Source organism: Podarcis raffonei, chromosome 9 (assembly GCF_027172205.1).
Source record: "Podarcis raffonei isolate rPodRaf1 chromosome 9, rPodRaf1.pri, whole genome shotgun sequence".
NCBI lineage: Eukaryota > Metazoa > Chordata > Lepidosauria > Squamata > Lacertidae > Podarcis > Podarcis raffonei.
Genome location: NC_070610.1, coordinates 38,228,556 through 38,252,619, shown reverse-complemented (window position 1 = coordinate 38,252,619; position 24,064 = coordinate 38,228,556). Strand labels below are relative to the sequence as shown.

Here is a 24,064-nt window from a genome sequence, read left to right as displayed (position 1 = left end):
GCCGTGAAATAGCCTTTTTAAAGGCTGCGGATCAGCGGAGGGTGTGTGGAGCGGTGCTGAGAGTCGTTTTCACACAGCCTGCGAAGCGAAGCCGCGTCGCCATTAGCGGAGAGCGCTGATTTCTTCCGGTGAATTTGGACTAAAAAGAACAACTATCCGTGAGTAGGATTGACCTCTAAGATACAATTGGACACTAAAATTAAAGAAATTGGGCACCGAGACGGACAAGCACCAAAAAGGAAGTCTGCTTTCCGTTCTGTAGCAAGATCAAAGCGAAAGGCATTCAAGCTGTAACTGTTTGAAAGGAGAGTTGTGGGAACTAATAAATCCACCACCAAGTAAAGAACTCCCTCCCCGAAGGCAGGAGGGGGGGGGGGAGAAGATTTTAAAGTGTTTTCCTGCCATTTTAAAAGAAATTGAGCTATTCACCGCTGCTCCCATACCTGGGGATCGGACTGCCGGAGAAAAGGAACCGGCTAAGGACTGTTGCTACAAGAAGGTAAAAAAGTATCTTTAACTGACTTTGGCTACTCTCAACTTGAAACATTTACTTTGTTGCATAGTAAAGTTATTTGCAGGACATTATTGATTTGGATTCTTTAGAAAGAGAAAAGAACAATTGGAAAGGACTAGGAGGACTTTTGTTTATTTTCTGGAGAGTGTGGGATTAACTTGGAGGCAAAGAATTGACTTTACGCCCTCTAGAGGACTTATAAATTGTTTCAGCAACAAGTGGAGTTTAAAATTTGAGAATTTTTGTCTGACAGCTCAAGAGTGTGGGAATGACCTTGAGCAAAAGACTTTGTTATGGCAGATGGTAAAGAGAAAATTCACAAGAAAGAGGATTTACAAGAAACAACCTTGAGATCTGGCAGACAATACAAAGTTGATTTTTCCATGCAAAGAAGGGCTTCTGTATCAGGAGCCCCTGGAACTACAGTTGTCCCAAAGGCAAAAGTGAAAATAATGTCTTCAGAAGAAACCTTTGCTAAGGTATTGGAGAAGATAAATGACTCTTTAGAGGAACTAAAAAAGCAAGGTGCAGAAACTAAAGTACAAGTTGCGGAAACAAATAAGAAAATTGAAGAAATCTCTGGGAAAATTGATTCAAACACAAAAAGTATAACTGACCTTGGGAACAAAGTGAACTCAAATGCAGAAGCAATTGGGAAATTATTGGAAGAATCATCTACAACAAGAAAGATAGCTGAGGAAGCTAAAGAAATTGCAACTGCTGCTGAGGGAAAGTTTCCACCAGTGTTCAAGAAACTAGATGAGTATGAACTGGCACTTTCTATGCAGGATATGCAACGCAAGGAGAGGAACCTAAGGATCAGACTTGTGCCGGAAAAGGAAGGAGACAACCTGGTGGATTACCTGACAAAAGAATTTTCTGACTTTTGGAAGCAGGAGCTGGACAAAGAAGAATTTAAGATAGAAAGTGCATTTAGACTGGGAGCAAGGCAGAGGAAGAACAGACCCAGAGACTGTTTAATAACTCTAAGATCAAAGGAGGAACGGGACAAAATATTGAACCTGCATTACCAAACAACCCTTCGAATTGAAGATTTTCACATTGAGATTTTTAAAGACATCCCCAAAAGTATTTTGGATGCAAGAGGACACTACAAGGACCTGGTGATATTGCTGAAAAGGAACTACATACAATTCAGGTGGGAGTTTCCCCAAGGCTTGTCTTTTAAATACAAGGGGAAGAAAAGAAGAATAAAGACAGTGAGTGATAAAGACAAGTTCTTAGGAGAACACGAAGAAGACCTACAGAAAGAGACGTTTCCAGGGCAAGGGCATCCTTCACTAGATACGGATACGGAACCACCGACAAACGAGGAACAAAAATTGGGAGCTGTAGGAGGAAAGAGTAAATAACCCCATCATGGCTCTGCAACTTCTAACCTGGAATTGTAACGGTTTGAACATTCCCAGAAAAAGGAAAAATATATTTCATGCTTTAAAGAAAGACCAATTGGACTTGATTTGTTTACAAGAGACCCATGTGACAAGAGCACATAGAAAATTATTAATAAATAAAAGACTGGGACAAGAATTTATATCTTCAGACAGAGTAAAAAAGAGAGGAGTAGTGATTTATGCAAAGGAAAAGCTGCAACCGAAACAAATCTTTAAAGACGACCAAGGAAGATATTTGGCAATTGAAATTCAATTTCAAGGAGAAAAGTACCTGATAGTGGGAATCTATGCACCAAATGAAGGGAAAGCTGAATTTTTTAAGAAGTTGCATGAGACTTTGATGGACTATATGGATTATAATCTAATCATGATGGGAGACATGAATGGAGTAGTTTCAACAAATATGGACAAAGCACAAAGACAGGTAGTAACAAAAGATGGAAGACTACCAAAGACTTTTTTTGAAATGACTGACAATATGGACTTGATTGACATTTGGAGAACAAAACACCCATTAGAAAGAGAGGGAACCTTCTTTTCTGAAGCCAAAATGACATGGACACGGATTGACCAAATTTGGGTGACTAGCAGTATGGCGCAGAACATAAAGAGAGTGGAAATCTGCCCAAAAACTTTCTCCGACCACAATGCAGTAAAGATGGTGATGAGGCAAACAACAACTGGCTCCTTCAGATGGAGAATGAATGACATCTTACTTAGAGATGAGGAGATTTGCAAGAAGGCCCAAAAAACTTTGAAAGACTATTTTGAAATTAACCTAAGGACTAAAGTAGAAAAAAGAATAGTATGGGACGCAAGTAAAGCCGTGATGAGAGGGTTTCTGATACAACAAAATACATTAAAGAAAAGAAAACAAAATGAGAGGAAGGAAAAAATTCTGGAAAAGATAAAAGAAGGGGAAAAGAAACTAAGATTGAAGCCAAAATCACAAGAGATTTTAAGAGAAATCAAACTTTATCAAACACAATATATGGAACTGACGAATCAAGAATTAGAGTGGAAAATTAAGCAAATGAGACAAAAGACTTTTGAATCTGCTGACAAATGTGGCAAGTTATTGGCTTGGCAAATAAAGAAGAGACAAAAACTCAACACGGTAACAAATATAGAAGTGGAAGGAAAGAACATAAGTAACCCAGCGGAAATTAGGAACTGTTTTCAGAACTACTTTAGACAACTTTACACACAAGGGCCGCAGAAGGAAATGGATATACAACAATTCCTCGAGGAAAATGGGCTGAAAAAGGTCTCGCAGGAAAGTAAGACGATTTTGAACCAGGAGATATCAGCACAAGAAATAGAAGATGCCATTCAAGGTATGACGTTGGGCAAATCCCCAGGACCGGATGGACTGACTTCCAAATACTACAAAGTTCTGAAGGAAGGGTTGATACAACCTTTGAAGGAAGTCTGTAACGAGATTATGGAGGGGAAAAGGGCACCCGACACGTGGAGAGAGGCCTACATTACACTTATACCAAAGATAGAGACTGAAAAGACCCAACTTAAAAACTACCGACCCATCTCGCTATTGAATGTGGATTACAAAATCTTTGCTGACATTTTAGCAAAGAGACTGAAAAGAGTTTTGATGGAGGAGATTCATGGGGACCAAGCAGGCTTTCTCCCGAAAAGGCATTTGTCGGATAATGTAAGGAATATAATTGACATTTTGGAAAAGTTGGAAGTGAATATAAACACTAAGGCTGTTTTGATATTTGTGGACGCCGAGAAAGCCTTTGACAACATTTCTTGGAGTTTTATGTTGAAGAACCTCCGGGGGATGGGGGTAGGCCAAGGGTTTGAGAATGGCATAGGTGCAATATATTCTGAACAGAAAGCAAAATTAATTGTAAATAATGTAGTTACAGAAGAGTTCAAGATTGAAAAAGGGACACGACAGGGGTGCCCTATCTCCCCATTACTTTTTATATCGGTCCTGGAGGTTTTGCTTAATATGATTAGGAGGGACCAGTTGGTTAAAGGGATTCAGGTCGGAGCTAAACAATACAAACTGAGAGCATTTGCAGATGACCTAGTACTTACATTGCAAGAGCCAGAAGCTAGTACGAAAAGAGTTTTGGAAATAATCCAAGAGTTTGGTCAATTGGCAGGATTTAAATTGAATAAGTTAAAGACAAAGGTATTGGAGAAAAACTTAACACAGGTTGAAAAAGAAAGGTTTCAGAATGAGACAGGGTTGACTGTGGTTAAAAAAGTGAAATATTTGGGTATAAACATGACAGCTAAGAATGTGAATCTATTTAAAGATAATTATGAAAAAACCTGGACAGAAGTGAAAAAAGATTTGGAGATTTGGTCAAACTTAAAGCTTTCCTTGTTAGGTCGAATTGCAGTTATAAAAATGAATGTATTGCCAAGAATGTTGTTTTTGTTCCAAGCATTGCAAATAATGGATAAAATGGACTGTTTCAAGAAGTGGCAAAAAGATATATCTAAATTTGTCTGGCAGGGCAAAAAGCCCAGAATTAAATTTAAGATATTAACGGATTCAAAGGAAAGAGGGGGGTTTGCCCTGCCAGACTTTAAACTGTATTATGAAGCGGCAGCTTTCTGCTGGCTGAAAGAATGGCTGCTTCTTGAAAACACAGACATTTTGGATTTGGAAGGCTTTAATAACATTTTTGGGTGGCATGCATATTTGTGGTATGACAAGGTTAAAGCACACAAAAGTTTCAAAAACCATATTGTCAGAAAAGCATTATTAAATGTCTGGATCAGATACAAAGACTTGCTGGAAAATAAAACTCCAAGGTGGCTATCGCCAATGGAAGCAAAGGCAGTTAAAAAGTTAAACATGGAGTCGAAGTGGCCAAGATACTGGGAAATTCTGGAAAAGGAAGGGGACAAACTGAGATTGCAGAGTTTTGAGAAATTAAAAGGGAAGGTGAGAGATTGGCTGCACTACCATCAAATAAATGAAGTGTTTAAATTGGACAGTAAAATAGGCTTCCAGGTGGAAAAATCAAAATTGGAGACAGAATTGTTAGAACCCAGTACCAAGAATTTGTCAAAAATGTATAATCTGCTGCTGAAATGGAATACACAAGATGAAACGGTTAAATCAGCTATGATTAAATGGGCTCAGGACATTGGTCATAATATTTTGTTTGCTGATTGGGAAAAGTTGTGGACCACCGGGATGAAATTTACGGCATGTAATGCCTTAAGAGAAAATATTATGAAAATGATATATAGGTGGTACATAACCCCAGTCAAGCTTGCAAAGATTTACCATTCGCCTGATAACAAATGTTGGAAATGTAAAGAAAAGGAAGGTACTTTTTTTCACCTTTGGTGGACGTGCCCGAAGATTAAGGCATTCTGGGAAATGATCTATAATGAACTTAAAAAGGTATTTAAATATACTTTCCCCAAGAAACCAGAGGCCTTTCTCTTGGGTATTGTCGGCCAGGGGGTGTTAAAGACAGATATAACTTTCTTTATGTATGCTACAACAGCAGCTAGAATACTCATTGCGAAGTACTGGAAGACGCAAGATTTACCCACACTGGAAGAATGGCAGATGAAGGTGATAGACTACATGGGCTTGGCAGAAATGACGAGCAGAATCCGAAACCAGGGAAGAGAAGCAGCGCAAGAAGAATGGAAAAAGTTCAAGGACTATTTAAAGAAATATTACAAAATTAATGAAAGTTAGAATGATGTTGGACTGGAAAGTAAATGGTTACTATCAGTAATGGTTAAGACAAGGAGAATAAGGAAGATTAGTTTAAATTTTAATTAAAATAAGGGAAGATTTGCTGAGTAATTGATAAGAACTTGGAATACAGAAAAGGGAGGCATGAGGAAGTCGGGGAAGAAAGGTATAAGAAACTAAGATATGAAATGGTACATGTTTTTTGTTCTGTTTTTGTTTTTTGTTTGTTTATGTATTTGTTATATGTTTATGTTGTTATAAAAATCTGTAATAAAAAATCATTATAAAAAAAAAAAGATTTCAGGGAGTTCTAGGTGCTCACTCAGGGTTTGTGCTTCTTCGGAGAACTGAGACACTGCAGAGACTGTCGTGGCTTTAAGAAATATGATTTATTCTCATATTTACACCTTCAGTCTGCATGGAGGGAGTCCAGATATTAAAGCATGGTCATCTCATGAGGGGCTTGTTCCTCACAGCAGTGCAGCACTCAGTCCAAGGCATCCCTCCTAATTCTGCTGTTCCTAAAAGCTAAGCCTCCTTTACTCAATTGCATTCTAATGGTCAGTTATTTTGATGCTTATAAGTACTAATGGTTAATTCCCCCAGGTGTTACCTAACTAAGAAGTTCTCCTGACAACATCAATACTTGTTGATTGACTAGGATTGTTGTTGTTGTTGTTTAGTCATGTCCAACTCTTCATGACCCCATGGACCAGAGCATGCCAGGCACTCCTGTCTTCCACTGCCTCCCACAGTTTGGTCAAACTCATGTTAGTAGCTTCGAGAACACCGTCCAACCATCTCGTCCTCTGTCGTCCCCTTCTCCTTGTGCCCTCCATCTTTCCCAACATCAGGGTCTTTTCCAGGGAGTCTTCTCTTCTCATGAGGTGGCCAAAGTATTGGAGCCTCAGCTTCAGGATCTGTCCTTCTAGTGAGCACTCAGGGCTGATTTCCTTGAGAATGGACAGGTTTGATCTTCTTGCAGTCCATGGGACTCTCAAGAGTCTCCTCCAGCACCATAATTCAAAAGCATCAATTATTTGGCTATCAGCCTTCTTTATGGTCCAGCTCTCACTTCCATACATCACTACTGGGACTAGGATTACAGACTGGTAAACACTTAGGGCTTACCTAGTTTAATTAACTATTCACATGTTAATTGTTGATGCCCACACTTTCCAATACGCATGGATCTTGATAACAATGTCAAGGTCTGACACACTAACTGAACATCTCAAACCTTTTCCAGAACCCTCTTTCTAATACACGTTGTGACTGTTTTATAACATATCCCAGTCATAACATGCAAGTTCTAATTAAATTCTAATATTTACTAAACCTAAACACTTAGCACCATTACATTTTGATGTGTTTAAACTGCCTTGAGGGAAGTGTTAAATCTTGTGGATAGCTAAATTCATACATAGGTGGGTGGGTGTAGCTGTCTTTATTGAACGTTTTTTAGCCTTGCAAATGAGGGAAATACACACAACAGTATAAAGGGGAAAGTCCTTAGCTACAAATATCACTGCACAATGGCTATACCTTTACAGCTTTACAGTTTATCCAAACATGTCCACAGTGTTCCATGGACAGTTGCCAGTTTTATGCCATTAATGATATTCTACATTTGCCACATCTATCTCTCTAGTTTTGTATATAATGTGTAATTGTACATATTTCTATGGACTGTTGTTCATCAGCACAAGTGTTCCATTTTTTAAAACCTCTTATTTGCTAGATGGTCCCAAATCTATTTTATAGCCTCGGAAAGGATTGTGAGTATTGTGCAGCAAATACAATTCTTCTGGTTTCAGAGTTATCTCTGAAAATAAAGAAATATTTTATTCTAATCTCGCCCTGCCCTCCACAGTTTTGCAATTATGTGCTGAACAGTACAGTGGTTCCTCGGGTTAAGTATTTAATTTGTTCCAGAGGTCCGTTCTTAACCTGAAACTGTTCTTAACCTGAAGCACCACTTTAGCTAATGGGGCCTCCTGCTGCTGCCGCGCTGCCGGAGCACGATTTCTGTTCTTATCCTGAAGCAAAGTTCTTAACCCCCAGGTACTATTTCTGGGTTAGCAGAGTATGTAACCTGAAGCGTATGTAACCTGAAGTGTATGTAACCCGAGGTACCACTGTAGCACAAATTCATTTTACTATATGAATTGGGGGGGCGAGGGGGGAAGCAGCCTCACAGCAATCCTTTCACTTCAAACATAGTTGAGTAAATCAGCACTAGCACACAAATCTAGCTGGAATAGGGACTAGGTACCTATCAGTGGTTATTGGCATGGATTTTGGCAGTGAACTAGAAACATGCATGCATATATATATACAGCACTATCAGTTTCAATATCCATGTATATTTAGTGGGGAAGGGGAAGATAGTGACTGAATTTTGCTTCCTTCATCCCTATCCTCCCACAGGGAAGAGATTAATGGTGTCAAAACTTACACTGTTGGTCATTGTTTTGATAGATGCACATAATGGAGGTTATAGCAATATATAAAGCATATCACTGCACCTTTGAATTGGTGTATTTTTTTTAGGACTGGAACCTGAGCCATTACAAGGGAATATGCTCCATGGAAATTACTAGGCTTGCTTCCGAAATTTCTAATTTCATATCTCTGTGCAAATGTGGATTCACAAAGAGCAAGCTATAAATTAAAATTGCAATGCACAGAAATCAGAAGTCAAAAATGCACAATAAACTTCGGATTCTCCAGAAGTTGCTGCTCTGAGTATAGTACATTATATGAGAGCATGAAAATATGAAGTTGGTGAACAGGAAGTTATTTGAATATATATAGGATGATATGATTCTGAAATCAAGTTCTTCTTATGAATAGAAACCATTCTGAATGCAGAGATGAAAAATGAGAGCTATGGTATTTAGATAGATGTTAACTCAGCATAAAAATGACAACTAAGAAGGAATGCACAGGGTGTTGATAAAATTTACATATGCTGTGGAACTTGGAATGAAGGAAGAGAAATCAGCTAGGCTAAAGAACGCCATCAATAAAGGTTAGAGTAGCTGCAATATATGGTATTAGCAGCCTGGGTAGATAGATCAGTGAGCAGTTTAATTTAGAAAAATATCAAGAGCCATTTCCTAAAAAGTGTGGCAGATATGCCATCTTGAGCTGTAATCCTGTCATAGTGCACAAGTTAAGCATGGGTTGATCTACGTAAGTAATTTGTCACATGTCAGTCCTGCAGTAACTGGTGCTGGTGATTTTATGTGTGGCAATATTCTTTCTGGCTCAGTGCTGAATTAATGATGGGATGAGCCATTGCATGATTGACCTCTCACTGCAGCTAGAGTGGGTTTGCGTAATTTCAAAGGTCCTGCATAGGTTCTAAGCAGTGGGGAACATGTCACCTGAAATCTGCTCCTGTGAGCTGTCCAGTCACTGCATTCTGCACTAGTTGAAGCTTCCAGACCAGCTACCAGGTCAGATACATACAAAACATGCCACAAGTAATCAAGACATGAGGTTACTAATGCATGAGCTAGTGTACTAACTGGAGCTGGTAAAAAAACAACAACCCACATCTGCCACAGAGATCACTTGGGCCTCTAGCACAGGCATGGGCAAACTTGGCCCTCCAGATGTTTTGGGACTATAACTCCCATCATCCCTGACCACTGGTCCTGTTAGCTAGGGATGATGGGAGTTGTAGTCCCAAAACATCTGGAGGGCCGAGTTTGCCTATGCCTGCTCTAGTGGTTCAAGGAGTACTCTCAGACTGAGTACCTGCTCCTTTAGAGAGAGTACAACCCCATCCAGAACAGGCTGTTCACCTATCTCCTAGACAAGGGAACCACCACCGACAAGTTTTTCATGCTTCCATATTTCAAGCTTAGTTTATCGATTCACAACCAATCCATCACTCTATCCAGGCACCAGACCAGGACTTTCACACCCTCTCCTGACTCAAATGTAATGGAGAAATAGAGTTGAGTGTACTAATGACACCTTGCTCCAAAACTCCTAATGTCTACTTCCCATGGCTTCATTTACTTGTTGAATAGCATTGGGAGAAATAATGAAGAAGAATCAAGTAAGAATCAAATGCATGCATCAAGTGGATGCATTTGTGAACCAATCCTTGTGTGGTACATGCTATTTACCTTAAGTAAGGTGAAAGAAAGTATGAGGGGGGAAGCCCCTTTTTAAAGGAAATTTCAGGTCTTTTTAAAAAGCTGGCCTTTTTGTGGAACTAAAGCCTTGTGTAAGAATTATGGTCATGTACCCAGAGCAAGCTGGCTTGCACAAATGAAAGAAGTGTTGCAGAATCTCTTGGGAAAGCTACAAGAAAAAGCTACAGTGGTAATAGAAATAAATAATGAACAGTTTTTCCAAAGAATAATTTGGGGAAAGTGTAGCTCTGGGAATACAAACTGTCTCCTAAAAAGAAGAAACAATCCTTGATGGGTTCTCTAGCTTCCTTTTTCTTGAAATGCCACACATTTCTACAGAAGCAAGAACAGTCAATCGCTATTGACTTTACAGGGCTTAAAAATAGAACAAAGGGAACAGGCATCAAAGTAAGGCATAATTGTGTAGAGGACTATCAACAACAAATGTGCAGAATCAGGAGGCAGCTTCTGCTTTGTTTAAGAAAAGGACAAAATTAGCTTTATAATTGCCTACAGTATCAGAAACTATTTTTAAACAAAACAGAGTTGGGGGGAGGCGACATAAGAAAGATAAAAGAAAGGTTGGCATTTCAGAAGAATAAACCACTGGCTTAGAAATAGATTCAGAAACTTCTGTGTTAGCTAGGGAAAGTCTTGCTAGTCCAGATGAATCATATTAGTTGAAATATTGGTATGAGATAGGATGTTGTTGATCTTCAGGATCTTCCTTCTGGCTTCAGATAAAAAATATTAGTGTGAGCCAAAAGGTTCAAGGAATGAATGGAAAGGTGGACTCACTCTCACTCTCTGCCAACCCCCCAAACTCTTAGGCTACAATTCTACAGAGACTTCTTTGGTGGTAAACCACACGGGATTTAGTGAAGTTTTCTTCTAAGTAAGCATGCATTGGATTCCACCGTACAATTGCAAGCCTTTGTACATTTTAACTGGGAATAAGTTCCACTGAGGGACTTGCTGTATATGCAAGCAGACATGCACAGGACTGGGCTGCAAATCACATTATAGCATCACTAAAAATAGGAATCCCGGCTGTGATATGACTCAGTAAACAAGTAGTGATTCAGAAAACAAAGGGATCATGCAGAAAGTTGTGAGCAAAATTGCACTCAGCCCCATTCAGTTCTATGGAATACTGCAAACAGACAGCAATAAAATAGAACTAGCCCCAATGTTTTAAGACTGTAAACAACCATACGAAAACAACACCAGTGTGAAACAATTTTGAATGATATTATGAACAATGTGGACATTGTATAAACATGTGATAAACTAACTCACACTTATGGACTGGTTGTTTGCCCAAGCAGAAAAGTTATTAAATTGCCTTTGGAAGTACAAAGGATTTGGGAAAATAAAGAGGGTTCATATGCACAGCTAGGATGCAACCACAGGAAACTCTGATTACATGGCTGGTACATGTTAGATTAGGGATGAGAAAATCATGGCCCTTCAGATGTGGCTGGATTACAGTTTCTATTGATCCCAGCTGCCATAGACAATGATCAGGGATTATGGAAGTTGGACTCTGACAACATCTGGAGGGCTACAGGCCCCCTATCTTTGTGTCAGAAGGCTCCCTTGACTGATCTTAAAGATCATGACAGCATGCAGAATATTAAGTCATTTTTAGTATAGATAGTCCAAAACTACAGAAGACTTTTGACAAGTGAATATGACACTTCTTCACCTCCTACCTCACTTCTGAAGTGGCAAAACCCATAATCTATTTAAGCAAATGACAACACTTCATTTACTTCTAACAAGGTCATTGATGCTCCTCACTAGTCCTATTGCTACATGTTGAAACATTAAAAATGAAACCAGCCTTCTCTAATGTGTTGCACTCTTGCAGCTGATGCAATCACGTGCCTTTAATTCCATTGTATCCAGTAGCCAGTCTATTTCCCCCTATCTTGGCATGATTACTGAAAGTATTCTACCTGACTTTCTATACTTGAAAATACAGACAAATACTTCCCCCCAGCTTCTGTATACTGTGATTTAAAATCAGCTCTCACTGCTAAACAAATACACCATAGCTCATAATATAGCTAGAGGTGAGAACAAAGAACACCACCTCTGGAGACAGAAGAAATTGTACCAGTGCTGAGGCTTTTTGAGTGCTGAAATTGCCTTAGTAAGTGCAACAAATGAATTGGTATTTAAAGTGCTGCATAAACCACAGTGCACCACATTCTCTCTGAATGCATTTATTTGAAGTTCCGTATCTTTAAGTGCTACATTCATGTTCCACAGTGCAATTTAGAAGCACAATTCTCCTCAGTGGACCTATCCAATTACTCGGCTGCTCTCTCGGGCCTTAATTTCTATTTAGGGAGAAAAAAATAAAGTAATGACTTCATCACAGCTATGAGTGCAAGATTCTGAAGCTGGAAGTTTTAATAGGTGTCAAAAATTTAGCAGAGTATTTAATTTACTACAGATCAGCAGTAAAGGCTATAACCACATGTAAAAGAGGCAGCTCAGCTGCACACCTTGACAGTGTCACACCTATATTGTACATACAACATCACTGAAGTTCGCTTCAATTCATCCTGATTAACTGAACCCCCTTTGTCATCTGTTCACAAACACTAAAGCAGATTAAAATACCCTCAGCTCATAAGAATGCATTGAAATCCACCTTTCTAGTCTGTAATTATTGCACCTGCGCCTAGACAATTATATGCATGCTTACTCAGAAGTAAATCCCAGTGCGTTCAATTAGTGTGTTTCAGATTGCAACCTGAACTATATTAAAATCTAACTGACCAACATCAAGGCTGCAATCCTATGCATATTTACCAGGGAGTAAGGGAGTTATGCTAACCCTCAGCTAGGAGCCAGCACGGCATTCACTGCTACTAGTACCAGCCATGGTTAAAGGTGAATGGGATGGTTTTGTCATTTCTTTTGCTGCACCAGCTCCAGGATTGCACAGCAAAGACTAGGATGTAGCCCATCACCACCCTTTACTAGCTGAAGATCCATTAGGCCCTCAGTCACCCCAACTTCACACCCTCCCCAACCCGGAATGCCCTGTGGTGGGGATGTCACCAGCATTAGCTTCTAACCATCTATGATTTTGGTGGGCACAGCTGGGACCTCTGGTGACAGCAAGGCATCCACCAACAGAGTCTGATGGAGGGACAGCTCTTTCACAGCAAAACTCATTCCACATGGCAGATCAGGGTTTGGATTGCTTTCTAAGTCACTGGGATTTACTCATGAGTAAACACGCACAGGGTTTGACTTTAAGCATGAATCTCTATACTGAAATTTCTGCCTATGTGTAACTGATAAAATCCAGATCTATTAAAGTCAGTGAAGGCTTTGCCATTCATTAGAGTAGGAAATGGATGGTGAATACCTGAGAAGGTAGGGATGGATGAACATCTTGATTTTGGTTTCTCATATTCCATTGTTAAATTTAGTTTTCCACATTTCCACTTCAGTTTGTATTTTTTTTAAAAAATGGAAATCCTCATGAAAATTCACCAACATTTTAGAATGAATTTATCCTAATGTACACATGAAGGACAGAATGAGAATGAAAAGCCCCCCCCCCTCTCACTCCCCAAGAAGCAGAATCAGCTTGGAGGGTGTGAGGTGAGAGAGGTATGGATGCACAAGATGGGATTTTCCAACATCCACACCAGCCTACTCCTCAAATCTTGCTGCTCTGTGATTTTACCACCTGGCGGCATCTACATAATGCCACTGAATCATGTTCAAAAACAAAGCCACAGGGAGGTAGGTAAATCACCCCTCCAAAACAAAACTTTAAACATGCCCAGAACAAACACAGCTGGGCCTATCACTGTGAAATTTGGCAAGCTTCCTACTTAGGGACACCTCTATCACTTCTCTATTTTCAAACCAAACGCCCACAAAACACATGGGGAGATTAAACAATTTTGTTTTTTCAATTCACCTCAACAGTATAAAGGCTGTATTTATGGGAAAGCTACCAAATTTCCTTCTGAAATTTGGTAGGATTCAGACAGATACTGTATCCTACTTTCTGGGGCAGCTGGGTGCAAAAACCCCATGCAAGTGCCAACTCACCATAAAGAAAATATATATGCAATATGGGAAGAATATGTTGCAAGGGGAAAAAATCAGTGCATTATAATTTTAAAGCAAACAAAAGTAAATGTATCATTTTCTCTTTTTTAATGGTCTCTTTATGCCTTGCCACAAACTTTTGAGTTGTTCAGTGCATGTGCTATTAAAAGCAGAAATTATTTTTCTCCTTTATGGCCAAAGATCAGTTAAGCAGCTTCTTCCTTGACAAGACTCAACTATGCAGTTAAGGCTGGCCATCAAGACAGAACAAGAATGATGCTAATGAACAAATGTAATAAACAGTCTGCTGCATGGGAGGTTATGAAAGCTACACACATACTTAAAGACCCTGGTATTATATGAACAAATAACGAAAATACAGCCGCATTCCCCAGTGTATTTTCATCAACCTAGAAATTACATATTCAGCCAAGATTTTTTTTGGCTTTTTGAGCTGGGGGTAGGTGGGGTGAAAATTGCTGGGATCCTGGAGGATCTGTAAAATTTCTCATATATTTCATGAGGGTTTTTCATGATAGTTGTGACACAGCAGACTCCCTTGCAAAAGAGAGACTGGCCACAACTCCGGCACTTCATTGTAACACACACACACACACACACACACACACACACACACACACACACTTTTTTTCCAGCCCACACCCTCAAAATGTTTCTAAATTCCCCCCTTTCACATGAGACAATAGGCCTCATGAAGGCATGGGAGCATTTTCAGCCTTGCCTAAAAAGGCTGTAACACATTTGCAGCCTAACTTCCATGGTGTGTATACAACCAGAGCCTATTTCTAATCTCTCTCCAAGCTCTCATAACAATTCATGAGACCCCATGGAGTGAAGTTTAGGCAGGCCAAACAGACTGCAGTATGAGATCTGAATCTCACATTGTTTACTTCAGCTCCTTTGATGTCTCAGCTCCATGACTAAAATGCAGCCGGTAGGGAAAGGTTTTGTGCATCCCTTGGGATCCTGCTATGTTTCCATAAAAAATAAGATTGTTGTTGCTATTACTATTACATAGATAAGCTTGCAAATGTAAGAATAGCTGGTGGTACTACAAAAAAGTTTAGAAAGTTAATAATGTGGCAGCTGCTATTCAGTCTTCCTGGAAGAAAATATTTTATGAAATATGCCAGATTATGCACCAACCTTTTAAACTATGGATCCAATGAGGACCCTTTTATCAACAGGTTTTTAACAAAGAGCTCCAATTCTTGTTCCCAGCAGCCAAGTGGTCAAACTTGCAAGTCTATTGGTTCCTCCAAATCTGGACCATTGCGTTAATTGACAAGTTACCACACTTGGAGATGGAAGGTGAAAACAGGCAGTGACAGAAAAGAATGAGGAGCAGGAGTCTCCAGCAAATGGTAGCAAGCCCCCTACTGATCAGGCACCTTGATCACAATTAACAAGGTGTTCTTTATTACAGTAGTACCTTGGTTTTCAATTGTCTCGGAAGTTGAATGTTTAGACTTTTGGACGCCGAAAACCCAGAAGGAACTACTTCGGTTTCCGAACGCTTTTCAGAAGCCGAATGTAAATGCCTCCGGAAATGCATGCTTCGGTTTTCGAACGTTTCAGAAGTCAAATGGTCTTCCGGAACGGATTACATTCAAAACCAAGGTAACACTGTATATTGTCAGATCTTGTTATTTTTTTGACCATTTCACCTTCTTGCCTAGTTGAATCATGATTTAGTGTTAGCAACACTCAGGATAATAAAGGTACGTATGCCCTTTTCACCTGACAGAAATTACACGCAAACAATGGAACCTCATACAAAGTCAAAGTACCAGCAAGAATACAACCAAGCCAGTTCTTGAATTACATAAGGTGTTGTTGGATTCTATGGGGTGAATCCATTTGTTTCTTTAGCCTCGATCCTTTACCTCATTCCTTCCTCTCTCTCTTTTTTTTAAAAATAGGAGAATTGTATCATCTCTATTGCCAATGGGCAAGAATTTATATTTTGCATTTTTGTTCAGCATCTGAAAACGGAAGCCGTCATTTAATTTCAAGAGACATTTCCAGCATGACCCTTTGACCTGAACAGGAGGTCACTCATGTGTCAGAAGAGGAACAACACTGAGGAGCGGTTGTCAGTTTGACAAATGCTACTGCTCTAGTTTGTATGGCAAAAGGTTTTATAATGACTCTATTAAGTAGCTCGAGAGTCCTTTATCACTCACATTGATGTCTTCCAAATCTAAGTTGTTCAGAGCGACATTGTTCCGCTTCCAGATGATAGGAGGTCTCAAGGTCCCCTGAATGGCGCAACTTAGAACTGCACTTTGTCCTACTGTTGCTGCAGTGATGCTTATTTTCTGATCTTCTGGCAGACTCAGTTGAATTACTTCTGTAAAAGATACGTTGCATTTAAAGTTAATTAGCATACAGGGTTTCTGCACCCTGGTAGCTTTAAGATTTTAATTTGAATTAAAGGCAAAATAATTTCCAAATGAAGTCAGGAAATAGAACTGTTTCAAATAAAAGGTCAGCATGACATTTCAATTAGATTGACTGACAAGCATTGCTTGGTAAGAAGAGAGCCTTCTAACATGAAATAATTTCAAAAGCAAAGAACATGGCACACCGGCTCCAAAAGTACATTAAATATATTGTCAAATATTTGAGCACCTTGACAATATTTTTGTAGTGCCCTTCTGGATAAACATACTCATGGCATGTGTGTGCACCTGCACACACACTTTAGGGGAGCTGTTTTTTAAATAACCCTTTATAGTTAAATTAGACATATTGATGGAAACCATAGGTTTGCTCCAAGAATCTGCCCCCATTCACAACAAATAAAGCAGGGTCAGGAAGTCAATTATTAAATCAAAAGAAGTATATCATTGGGGATGATACACCACCTTACTTCCTGGTGGTCCATCACTTTAGGCACATTTCTTCTAAGCTGGATTATATTCTTTATTATTATTGAATTTATATACTGCTCTATACCTGGAGGACTGCAAGGAAGTAAGATGCCAGAGGTTTTAGCTCCACTGATCTGCATACATCTTTTGATATTAATAGTAGACTCGACCCGTTCATTGCTTTATATGCAATAGGCCAGGCTGATGAACAATAATCATTGGTGCCATCATCATACCCCTAAATAATACTAACAAATAAAATTAAAATCTGGTTTGCAAAGATGGGCATCTTCATTAGAAAGTGAGCACACTTAACTAAAATAAGCCTTACACATAGTCAACATGACCCTACCATATGTTTTTCTGTTTCAGTCTCTAGACATTAAAATATGAGTCTAGTGTTCAGCGGGACATGCTGTACAATCTTCTGATGGAACACTCCTATCTGGGATGAACCTGGGACAGCTCAGTCAGTAGAACATTAGACTCTTAATCTCAGGGTTATGGGTTTGAGCCCCATGCTGGGAAAAAGATTCCTGCATTGCAGGGGGTTGAAATAGATGAGCCTCATAGTCCCTTCAACTCTACAAGTCTATATTTCTATGATTCTGTCTCAAAATCCATGTCTGACATGGCACTGTGGAATGTTTGACTGTACAACATGTTCCTGCAAACATATGAAGTGGCTCAAAGTTTGGCCATCGTTCATGGACTAATCTACCGCCAATGACTTTTCATCTCACCGTGAAAACCAGAAACTGATGACAAGCTCATGCTACAGCTGATATGTCTAAGCTATGTGGCAATATGTAAAGGGTTTGTAAACTGGAACCAAATACAATGATAGATGATGGACTATTCACAATAAAAATGGCAAACATTGTCAAGAAGAGTTATTGATGGTTTTTGCTTATTGGCTTTACTGCCTTTTTTTTTTTTTGAGAAATGTATTTTACACTGAAAAATAACCCAGAGTAACAACTAGCAACAAAGTATTGCCATGCCCTCATCACACCCCTGTAACTCCTCAGTTAAGCATCTTTCTGGGGATGAGCCACGGGGGCTGTTTAGACATGGGCTGCCTACCAGCCAACAATGGAAAGAGCTCTTCATGGTTGGCTGTATCAGCTGCACTGTGCAAGCAAGGAAGAGGACAAATAGGAAGCTGGCACAACTCATGATGTTACATACTGTCAGGGAACTGCCATCTGAGGAGCAGGAGGTGAAAGGGCTCACAGAGGGTGAGAGAGACCATTCAGCTGAGGAGGGAACCAGCAGGGGGAGAAGTGGAGTTCCAAGGGAAAGTGAGTCGGAGGGAGGGCTCAGAGACACTTCCAGCGAAAATAGTGGGGAGGTTTCAGGACCTCCCATAGGGACACCTACTCCTCGCCGGAAACTGTCACGCCGAGAGTCCAGAAGACGCGTTTCCGTTAAGGAGCTTTTATGCTGGAAGAAGTTCCGTAAACGCCCACTGTCCGATTCTACGAGCGACTGATGGAGCCATGCTTAAGGAGCTCCGTCACAGACAGAGGTTTGTGGACTTAGCCAAACTCTGAGGGACTAGGATTTTACGCACAAGCAGCTCACCATCCCATCACAGCAATCGGACAGTCCCTGAAAGCAGCTTGTGCAGAGAGGCATCATGAGCAACCCAGCCGGAGCCGGGGGAGCAGGAGGAGCTGGAGAGGGTCCAAGCCTGGAAGAAAGGTACAGGGTGTTGGAAGTCCAGCTAGCGCTGCAAACGGCGAGGCTAGAGGAAAGGAGGGCGCAGGATGCAGAAAAGGCAAAAGGCGCTACACTAGCAAGAAAGATGCCAGGATTGGTGCAGAAGTTTGGGGGGGACCCCAGGAACTATCAAGCCTTTAGGACAGAGATGCAGTATGCTCTCGAGCTGCAGTTTGACGACTTTCCCGACGAGGCATCGCGAGTGGCGTTTGTGATTGGCCATCTCGAAGGGGGGGCGAGAGACTGGGTTAGACCCCTGATGGCAGGGAATAGTGAAATGCTGAAGGACACGAGGAAGTTTTTTCGCGCCATGGATTTGATGTTTTCCAGCGAGATTGAACAGGGACTGGTGCGCAGACAATTGATGGCTTGTAAACAGGGTAGCCGATCGGTTCGTGAGTACTGGACTGAGTTTACAATGTTGATACATAAATTGGGGTGGGATGGGACCTATCGGCGGAACCAATTCAAATGCTTTTTGAAGAGGGGCTTTCTTCGGCGGTGAAAGACGAACTTTCCCGGGCGCCCAGGGCGGAGTCTATGGACCAGCTGACCAAATCAGCGCTGACCATTGGAGCGCACCAGGAGGCAAGAGCCTTGGAGAAGCGGGAGGGGAAAGGAGAGCGTTGGAGGGATTTCCGCATTCCAGAGATTCCGGAGCCAAATTTCCCGCCAGGAGAGCCGATGGAAGTTGGAACAGCGCGCGCGCGCGCAGTTTCAAATCCCAGTGAAGGGAGGAAGAAGGAGGGAAAGAGCACCAAGAAATGTTATCTCTGCCAGCAGCCAGGTCACTTTGCCAGAGTCTGCCCGCAAAGAAAGGAATGGCAAGGGATGGCGGGAGCTGTTGGGGGGAAGGAGGAGGGAGTCCAGGAGCCAGTAAAAGCCAACGCCTGGCTGCCACCGTCAGGGCACTGCAGCCAGGCCAAGGAGCAGTAAAAGTGCCCACTCCGGAACCTCCAAGACCAGCCCTGGTAATAGAGGTGTTGCTAGAGCTGGCAAACGGATACCCACTAAAGACAAAGGCGCTGTTGGACTCAGGCAGCTCCTGTAATTTTATGAGTAAGGAGTTTGCAGCTGAACACCAGATACAGATACTCCCTTTAAGCAACCCCCTGCAGGTGACCACGATCGATGGGAGGGAGCTGTTGGGAGGAGAAGTTAGCCTACAGACCGTCCCAATGGTTATGAGGGTGGCCAGGCACACCGAAAGGATAGCGTTCAATGTGGCCACCCTGGGAGGGGCTCCCGTTATTTTGGGAATGAGCTGGCTAGCGTTGCATGATCCGCTAGTGGGCTGGCATCAGAGAGTGGTTTCCTTTGGGTCAGCACATTGCCTGGAACACTGCAAAGAGGGAAAGGTGCCAGAAGGGGCAAAAGCCTTTCTAGCAGGGATGGAAGTGGCGGACAAAGGGAAGGTGCCCAAACAATATGCTGACCTGAGCAAGGTCTTCAGCGAAAGGGAAGCAGATAAACTACCACCGCATAGAGCCTTTGACTGCCAAATTAACCTGGTCCCTGGGGCCCAGCTCCCCGTGGGCAAGCTGTACGCCATGTCAGACAGGGAAATGCAGGAGTTAAGGGAGTTTATTGATAAAAACCTGAAGAGGGGCTTCATCAGAGAGTCCAGAGCGGTGGGGGGGAGCCCAGTGTTTTTTGTGGACAAAAGAAACACGGATAAACCCAGACTTGTAGTGGACTACCGGGCCCTAAATGCAGTGTCAGAACCAGTGGCTTTCCCCATGCCCAGAATTGATGACATTTTGACCAGGGTGAGGAAGGGAAAGATATTCACGAAACTGGACCTGAGAGGGGCATACAACCTGATACGAATAAGGAAAGGGGATGAATGGAAAACCACCATGTTCACCCCTTTGGGGGCTTTTGAATATTTAGTTATGCCATTCGGATTACAATCAGGCTCCGCATGTTTTCAATCGTTCATGAACCATGTCCTGGGACCTCTGCTCTACAAGAATTGCGTGGCCTTCCTCGATGACGTGCTGATATATTCAGAGAATGAGGAGCAGCATGTAAAGGATGTCAGGGAAGTGCTGAGCCAACTGCAAGCAAACCAGCTGTGGGTGAAATTGGAGAAGTGTCAGTTTCACACCAAGGAGGTGGAATTCCTGGGGTACCGCTTATCAGACAAGGGATTAGCCATGGATCCAGGCAAGGTCCAGGCGGTGCTGGAATGGAAGACACCGAAAACGAAAAAGGATGTGCAAAGGTTCTTAGGGTTTGGGAACTTTTACCGTAAATTCATCAAGAACTTTGCCCACTTAACGGCTCCCATCACGGACTGTCTAAGCAGCAAGAAGAAATTCATTTGGACGGCGGAGGCGGAGCAAGCATTTGAGGAATTGAAAAGGGCATTCGCTTCGGAAGAACAACTCCTGCATGTGGATTTACAAAAACCCATGAGAGTGGAAACTGATGCCTCAGACCGGGCGGTGGGGGCGGTGCTGCTTCAGCCGGGGAGCAATAAGTCGGAATGGAGACCGTGTGCCTTCTTTTCGCGTAAGCTGAACAAATCCGAGAGGAACTACACCGTCTATGACCGAGAACTACTCGCCATTCACGAAGCGTTCCGGAGATGGAGACATTTACTAATTGGCGCACAGCATAAGGTGCAAGTGTGTACGGACCACAAGAATTTGGAGTATTGGAGAACGGCACGAGTGCTCAACCAACGACAAGTGAGGTGGGCCCAGGAGTTCTCCAAATTCCATTTTGAAATTTGCTATGTGCCAGGTCCAGAAAACATCAGAGCGGACGCTCTCTCACGCAAACCTGAATATTTGGAGGGGGAGGGAGCGCCTGAAGAGAGACATATTATCCCAGAGGACCACTGGGTGTGTGGGGCGGCCTGGGTGGGGCAAAGGGAACTGGTAGAGGGAACGGTAAATGATTAATACGCCCAGAATAAGCTCAGAGGTTTAAGGAGAGAGGGAGAAGACCCCGGAGGTTTTGAAGAAAGAAACGGGGCATTGTATTACAAAGGGGCACTATATATACCCGAAGGGGAATTGAGGGGGAGAGTACTCAAACAGCTGCACGACAACCCCACAGCGGGGCATTTTGGGCAACACAAGACCATGTGGTTGGTGACCAGGGAGTTTTGGTGGCCCAAGGTGAGGGAGGATGTACGGGAGTATGTGAGAGGGTGTGACCAATGCCAGAGAGCCAAAGGAGAAAGGCGGGCGCCAGTGGGGTTATTAGAACCGTTACCCACACCAGAACGACCGTGGGAGGCGGTATCGATAGATTTTATGACTGATCTGCCTAAATCCCAGGGGAAAACCGCCATACTAGTCGTAGTAGACCTGTTAACTAAGATGGGTCACTTTGTAGCTTGCTCACATGCAGTCACGGCGGAAGAGACAGCGAAATTGTTTGTAGAACATATTTTTAGGCTGCATGGCGCCCCCTTGAGGGTGGTCTCCGACAGAGGGAAACAGTTCATGTCCAGATTCTGGAGGAAACTTATGAGCTTGTTGCACGTAGAGGTCAACTTTTCGACTGCCAGGCACCCTGAGACCAGTGGGCAGGCGGAGAGGGCAAACGGTATCCTCCAACAATACCTGAGGTGTTATGTCAATGACAGAGAGAACGATTGGGTCGAAAAGTTGGCACTAGCGGAATTTGCTTACAATAATGCGGAGAATGTGTCCACCGGGATGAGCCCCTTTTTGGCTAATTATGGGTGCCACCCCAGGGCGTTTCCAGGGGGAGGAGGGGAGAGATGGAGTGTCCCGGCCGCCGAACATTTTGTAGAAGAAATGGAAGCGATCCATCGTCAACTCCAACTCAACTTAGAAAGGGCCAAAGAAGAATATAAGAGGCAGGCAGACAAGAGCAGAAGGGAAGGTGAAACCATTAGGGTGGGGAGTCAGGTCTGGCTATCAACCCAAGGGTTGCCGTTCAAGGGGGGTTGCAAGAAATTGAGACCCAAAAGATTGGGACCATTTGAGGTCATCCAACAGGTCAACCCAGTGGCTTTCAGACTCCGGTTACCGAACCACATGAAACTGCACCCAGTATTCCACAGGTCATTACTGTCACCATATAGGGGGGAAGGTGAAGGGGTATCCACACGGGGGCCAGTCTTAGAAGAAAGGGAAAGCAGCAACCATGTGGCGGAGATCATCGACTCCAGGTGGAAGGGTAATCAGGTGGAGTATTTGGTCGCGTGGGAAGGGGAACCGGAGTCGGAAAACACCTGGGTGACGGCAGAGGAGGTCAGTGACGAGATCTTGATCGAAACATTCCACCAAAGGTTCCCCAGGAAACCTCAGCCAGTAGCGAGGTTCCGGAGGGAGTACTTTGGCACCACCGACGATGAGGAGGAACTGGAAGGATTCAGGGAATCGGAGTTGGAAGAAGGAACAGACTCCGATGAGGAGGAGTACTTGGAAACTGGAAACAGCAACAGGTGGAGGGAAGTGTTCGAAACTTTGGAAGATGAGGGAGGTTCTTTCAGGGGTTTTGCTCCCTCGCCTCCCGCAGAGGAGGGGAGGGAAGGGGGTGAAGGGGGCCCTGGAGGGGAGGTGGATGTCAGGGAACTGCCATCTGAGGAGCAGGAGGTGAAAGGGCTCACAGAGGGTGAGAGAGACCATTCAGCTGAGGAGGGAACCAGCAGGGGGAGAAGTGGAGTTCCAAGGGAAAGTGAGTCGGAGGGAGGGCTCAGAGACACTTCCAGCGAAAATAGTGGGGAGGTTTCAGGACCTCCCATAGGGACACCTACTCCTCGCCGGAAACTGTCACGCCGAGAGTCCAGAAGACGCGTTTCCGTTAAGGAGCTTTTATGCTGGAAGAAGTTCCGTAAACGCCCACTGTCCGATTCTACGAGCGACTGATGGAGCCATGCTTAAGGAGCTCCGTCACAGACAGAGGTTTGTGGACTTAGCCAAACTCTGAGGGACTAGGATTTTACGCACAAGCAGCTCACCATCCCATCACACATATGTATAGAATTCCTATTGATTTTAATAGGTGATGTAACCATATGCTCAGCACTTTGGCTCCATTCAAGCGTAACAGCTGCAGAGCCATGCTTCCTCCCCTCCCATTTTCCTTCCACAATAATTTCTCCCGTTTTCCATTGTGTGCTTTAACCATGTTTCAGCATTACTTTGACATTATTGCCAATATGGTTAAAGCTAACCAAGAGCCCTTCATCATTCTTGTTTGGTAATCCACTTCAAGCCATGGGTACAAAGGAATCTTAGCTGGCTTTAACCATATTCATGCCCGTGCCACTATAACACTAAACTATGGTTTCAGAAAAGCATGGAAAGAAAGGGGGATTCATGCATGAGAAGGGCAAGAGAAGATGTGTGAGAGTGTACAACTTTGCAAAGCATGGTTTCTAAATTGGCCCAACATAGAATCACAGAATCACATGGACTCTATCTCCACTAACATCAATGGGACTGAAATTAAAAGTGCTTAACATTGGGTAGACTGAGCAAATAACGAAGATAGTGATCCATGTTAGAGTAGCCCTAGTAGGCTTAAGAGGAATGTTCTGCAATAAATGTTTTGTGACAAGTGGCCTAAAGGAGCCA

At 42.6% G+C, this 24,064-nt stretch overlaps 1 protein-coding gene across 4 annotated transcripts in view; it reads right to left on the bottom strand.

Moving 5' to 3' along the window:
- FSTL5 (follistatin like 5) overlaps positions 1-24,064 on the bottom strand; it is a 362,814-nt gene that overhangs the window by 87,180 nt on the left and 251,570 nt on the right. For all 4 annotated transcript variants that reach the window (XM_053402951.1, XM_053402953.1, XM_053402952.1 and 1 more), the window contains one exon: positions 16,083-16,249. In XM_053402951.1, the coding sequence (XP_053258926.1) occupies positions 16,083-16,249 (167 nt within the window). The remainder of the gene's footprint in view (positions 1-16,082; positions 16,250-24,064) is intronic.